Source organism: Typha latifolia, chromosome 9, assembly GCF_019914945.1.
Source record: "Typha latifolia isolate L0001 chromosome 9, TyphaL0001v2, whole genome shotgun sequence".
Taxonomy (NCBI): Eukaryota; Viridiplantae; Streptophyta; class Magnoliopsida; order Poales; family Typhaceae; genus Typha; species Typha latifolia.
Genome location: NC_133094.1, coordinates 6,214,785 through 6,220,835, shown reverse-complemented (window position 1 = coordinate 6,220,835; position 6,051 = coordinate 6,214,785). Strand labels below are relative to the sequence as shown.

At 35.0% G+C, this 6,051-nt stretch overlaps 1 protein-coding gene across 1 annotated transcript; it reads right to left on the bottom strand.

Moving 5' to 3' along the window:
• Positions 1 to 274: 274 nt before the first annotated feature.
• On the bottom strand, positions 275 to 1,653 carry LOC140794582 (transcription factor DIVARICATA-like). The gene is made up of 2 exons (XM_073146667.1): positions 1,254 to 1,653; positions 275 to 759 (listed from the first exon to the last, which is right to left on the bottom strand). Exons 1-2 carry the CDS (start codon positions 1,625 to 1,627, stop codon positions 561 to 563), a joined length of 573 nt encoding a protein of 190 aa, XP_073002768.1. The 5' UTR covers positions 1,628 to 1,653; the 3' UTR covers positions 275 to 560.
• Positions 1,654 to 6,051: the final 4,398 nt, after the last annotated feature.

The following is a 6,051-nucleotide window of genomic DNA, read 5'->3' as shown; positions in this document are numbered from 1 at the left end:
GGTATAGAATAAAGCTTCCACTTTACTCTAGCGCCGACTTTAGACCTGGCGGACAAATTAAGACAACCGGATGGAACTTGCTCGGTTGCACCACGCGCCATGATCAAGATTAGTAACGTTCATGTACAACTCGTGGATGGCATGCTTCAAAGTATATTTTAAACTTAAGCTAAATCAATCACTTGGCCTCCAAACGAACACTGGAAATAGCCTTAAAACTTAAACAAAACTCCTCAGCACTCTAAACACATCATAGGATGCATGAGGGAAGATGTAAGGATGCCAAGTTGCTAACTCCATCAATTACAACAATTATACAACCACAACGTTACCATCAAGCAGAGTTTCAAAGGCAAGGGTTTTCTGTACAATTACTCAGTCATATATTCCCTTTTCTTTCCTCTACCTTTCTCTATTCTTTTTCCCCATATCATAAAAACAGAGAGAAGGAAAAAAAAAGAAAAAAAAAAGAAAATTAACTGATGTGACCAACTGCAGAAGAACTTCATGCAATCGGGGCTGCAGAAGATCCTGGTGATCAATCCTTGTTAATTAATTAACTAAGGATTAGTGATGTCATGGATGCTCTTCCTCTTGGACTCCTTCCCGCCGCCACCGTTGTTTGCGTTCTGGCTCCGGCGAATGAAGTACTTTTGGGCGTGGCTGGCCACCTGGGTCGGCGTCCGGGTCTTCACCGACCACCTCGATATGTTCCTCCAGTCTCCCTTCCCGTACTTCGCTAAGCCCTCCAAGAACAACCTGCATCACATCAAAGAACGATATATGCTTTGAGATTCGCGGTGATGCCCACTTTAATAATTTTGAGGTGACAATGACACCCATGCTTATATATATGCATCGGAGTTAATCCCTTCCACTGATGCATATGGAGCAAACCTTGAGGACTCCGAATGGTGAGTCTTATTTCGCCAAGTTTTTAATTAAAAAAGGAAAAAAAAAAAGACAACAGAGCTCGTATAACAATCGACCTTCTTCTTTTGTCACCTCGGCTAAAGAGACTACTTTGCCAAGATTTTATTTTTAAATACTATCCATCCTCCTTGAAATAGAAAAATACCACACATAATAATAATATATTTTAAAAAAAAACTATGACTCTGAAACCAAGTACGCTGGTCTCGAAATCTCCATAGCAGCCAATCGTTTAAATAATTTAATTCTCCAAAGAAACAATTTTTTTATTATTATTTTATTAAAAGAGAAGAAGGCAAACAAAGGACAAAATTACTCACCTATGCTCCTCCTCCGTCCACGGCACTCCTCGCCTCCTTTCCTCCGCCCTCGCCCTCGTCCTCGCCGGAATACTCCTCTCCTCCTCCTCCTCCTCCTCCTCTTCTCTGCCGTCGTCTGCATAAGGCGGTATCTCCACCGCCCCCTTCTCGATCATCTCGAGATCCGCGAGCAGCGTCCGATACCTCTCCCACACCTCTCCCTGGGTCCTCCCGGGGACCTGATCGGCGATCAGCGACCATCGATTCGGCGTCCCGTCGGGGTATATCACCAGAGCGTTCTCGAATTGCTTGTCCTCCCTTTTGCTCCAGGAAGAGAAAGCCATGGAATTTTTCCAATAAGACCAACTTCTAATTAAGAAGAAGTAATAAAGCATGTATAAATATGAGTAAAAGAAGGGGGTGAAGTGAATAAAGAAATGGAAGGGTACACGTTTTAATTGTTCGCTGACAGCGTGAGTTGGATAAGTTTACACGCAGTGCATGCACCCGTGTAAGTCATACATGCTGATACTTGTAAAAAAAGAATATTATTTGGTCTGGGTACTAAACTGCACCACGATAGGTAGTGATGACTTGTTTCATTCATTGATGAGTTTATGGTTATGGGTATGAGTAAATGGAATAGAACACGTCCATTGCATCTGGGACTACATGTTCATGCATCATGCATGCATAATCCAAGTAAGTGAAGAATTATTTTAGTTGTCTAGGAATTGACATTTACAGAGCTAGCAAAAGAGAAAGCACTACTGAACGGGCGCAGATTCGGTGATTCGCATTTATCCTCTTTAATTTTTTACACAAATTACAAAGGAGTTATAATAAGATTTAAGCAAATCTCAATCCTTATCAAACATGGTGTTATTTGAGGATCTCCTAATGAAAAGCGTATGAACTATGATAAGTCAACAAAGAAGGGTGCAGAATAAAAATTTGCCTAAAAAAACAGAGTGAATCACAATTATATGCTTGTTTTATATGATCTATTTATTCGTTCAGATTCCCCTACTCTTAGACCTATTAGAGGGTTTGTTTGCATTTTATACATTTCCTTGTGCAAATGTCATCAATCCTTCAGAAATGACAGCCAGAACTTGTGAAAAAGAAAAATATATCCAAGAATGATTGCGAATAATTGGTCCGCGTAACCTGAAATGGAAACATCCACCAACTCTCTGAACAGAGTTGCCGAACTCATTTCTGGCGTGATCTATGAAGACATCAATTTTATTGCACCAAAAAAAAAACCCTGCTGTACAGTGGCAGCGGAGCTAGGAATTTTTACGGAAAAGTAAGATTATAAAGTTTCTTCTATGAAAAATATATTAAATTATATTTTTAATTATAGAAAATGTAAATTATATAATTTTATTAGTATTAACCAAAGTTTTATGTCTACGATAATAATAATAATAATAATAATAATAATAATAATAATAAATCAGATAATCCCCATGTGGATCCGATCCACTAGAGATTTTACTCCTATAAATATGGGTGGACATGTGTTGATAATTATCATTGGAAGAAATCTGAATTTAGCCGGTTATTATTTTCGTCCTTATCTTTTATCTAGCCATTACCCATTTCCCCATCACATTTTTTCTAAGTTCATCTCTAATGCTCAATATGGCATGCCCTGGCCATAATGACTAGTGTCTAGACTTTGCTTCCTAGAATAAGTAATTCGAGAAATACTTGCCCTTGAGAAGATTAACCCACAAACTTTTCGGCTCAGAGAGCAGTCTCCAAGCCAGCTTGAGGACCAAATGCCATGCTTGATGATAGAACCCCGGATATGAGTGGACTATGAAGCACCAATTCTTGGTTCTAAATCTCTTTTGTATAGGTATGAAAACTGGCAATGTCTCAAGGAGGGGATTATGGCCTAAAGAAATTACAGGAAGATGTAAAACCCTGGCTGTTGGAAATAGATTATACCATGAGGGGATATTAATACTCGATTGAGATGTTCACATATGAGACTATTGAATGCTCTCCTATTTGATCAGGAGACGTTAGCCCAGAGAAACCCAAATCCAATAGGCCCGCCTTGTTGATGCATTTAGCGAACCTTTTTGCTTGAGAGAAAGAACAGCGAGAGGCTAATCCTTGTTGCCCTAGAAATTGAGCACAATAAATAGTTGCTTTCACATGAATCTAGTATTAAAATTTATCACGATCTATTTATTTATTAATAAATATTTTAATGTGTTGATTTTGCTTCAACAAAATTTCAACTAATTACTATACTCTTTGAGCCAATTAGGATTAAATCGTCGATATATATACCAAAGTTTATTTTAGTAAAGTTATGATTAATTAAATGACATTGACCCCTTTGTAAATACTCCCTTCTAATTTCTAGTCAAATATTCTAGTTCTTAATCCAGGATCAGATGGAAAAAATTTTATATCAATATTTTGATGGCTTCTTTTAATTTGTTTGTTTCATTATCACCAATTTTCCATTTGATCAATCATAATTGAAATAATGAGCTAACAATAGTAGGAGAAGAATCAGTTGGATAAAAAAGTTTAATAACTAATCATAACAATTATATGTATAAAAAGTAAGTACTTGGTATTATTTGCGTTTAATGCAATGGCTTTAGAGAAGAAAAAGTTATTATCTTGTACATGGGGTTCGGGGATTCCATTTCTTTGAATATAACAGTGGGGATCGCTATTTAATCAAAAAGAAAATTTTACAAATCACACATTATATTTTATCTATTTTATAAGTCACACTTTGTCTTTAAGAATTTTATAATTGACTCTTTTTTTTATTAATAATTTTTATTTAACACTCAGGGTTATCGTGATCGGTACCAACAAAGAAATATTCTATTAATATACTAAATATTTTATAAAATGTCTAAATTACCTTTATCTCATTCATCATCTTATTCTCTCCCATCTTCTCTATCGGATTGCTAGAAGAGAAAGGGGAAAGGAGGAGAAGGAGAGGGGAGGCTAGGGAAGGTGGCAGTGGCGGTGACCACGAGAGGAGGTGGTTGGGGGGAAAATGAAAGAAAATGATGGAGGGATAAAGAAGTAGGGTAGAGAGATGATGGTATTTTAGTAATTTAGTTAACGTTAGTTAGCTAAAATAATATCAGGGCTATAATAGCCAGTTTTCATACCGGATACCGGTTCCAAAACCACATTACGTAAGAAAAAAAGTATATTAAATAAGAAGATTTAATTACGTGTGCCTAATTTCTCAATTTTCTTATTATACCCTTGAAGATCTTAACTATTAGATCTTCATCAAACTGATTAATAAACAATTAACTTTACGATACGGAAGAAGTGCTCTACATTTTTTTTTTCTTCCGTTAAGATTTCTCTCTTAAATATAATTATGCCTTAATTATAGAAGATATTATTTAATATTAAATAATTTAAATTTGATTATTTGGAGATAAACTTCAATTTAAATATAATTCTCTATCTCTATCTATTAAAATTTAATTAAAATCAATCTTAAACTAATAGGAGATATATGTAAATAATCAAAAATAATCAAAAAGATAAAATGTAATTAAACTTTCATCAAGTTAATTATAAAAGACATTAATACCCTTATTTTGATATATATACATTACTCTCAGTTAATGATATATATGTCTTTTATTTGATAAAATATTAAGATAATATAATTGTCAAAAACTAATGTGTAAGATTATATATCTAAAAAAATTACCTACTGAACCGGTAATATCTTTCATTCCTATTATACCCTTAAAAATCTTAACCGTTAGATCTTCATCAAATTGATTGATAAAGAATTAACTATATGGCATGAAAGAAATGCTAAAAGAAAATTGATAAAGTGAGGGTGGAAGGTTGTGCATGGTTGGAGGCCTCTTTTTCTCTCCCTCTGTCTCCATCACTGTAGCTAGTATTTAAGTCTTACCAAATTTAATTCTCTTATAAATATTGGAGTTGCTAAATAGGTTGACATACTTGTCTAATTTGGTATATACCAAGGAGGGCTTGTCTTTTTGTTTAATCTATAACTTATAAGTTCCTAAAAATAAATAAATAAAATACTCTTACTTATTTTTAAAAAATAAATCAATAAGAAAAGGGAAAATAAATAGGAAAAATCTGACTATTGATAAGTTTTGTGTGCTGTTGTAAATTGATTGATTCTGGACGGTGAAGCCGATATCCTGTCATTGGAAAGAAAAAATTATTGCCCCTCTAGTAAATATTTTAAATTATTTTATGAAAATTATTATAATTTTTTCTAGGTAGCTGTATAGGTTTTTGTAGGTAAATTAATCTTAGATAAGTCGTTTACAAAGTAGCTCCCTCTGTCGGTGACTAACTAATAATTTAGGACAATTTTTCTTCAGGACAGTAGGACATTAACATCAAATGGGCGGATCAGAGATTTACCTTAGACTCCTACTCACTGATGTGGCACTTATGGAATAATAGTTATAGCATTTTGATAAATAATTTACATATTATACGAAAATAGTGACAATCTTTTTCCACTCAGTTAAAATTACATATGATTTAAAAGTTGGAAACCCTTTTGTCACTCGCAACAATCATAGGAAGGAAAGCCATTAATTATGCTGGGGAAGTTGTCGGGTGAGCGAAACATTCTTTACAAAATAAATTGGCAGTGGAATCTACAGGGTGTGACGAATAGAAATACAGCGGCGGTCGACGGGTGGTGCCGATGTCGGCGAGCGGCCGCGAATTATTTTAATTCTCGGCCTTTTGCGTATCGAGCTGCCGCCACGTGTCAGCCGCCTTTCTGTACGGATTCGGAGGA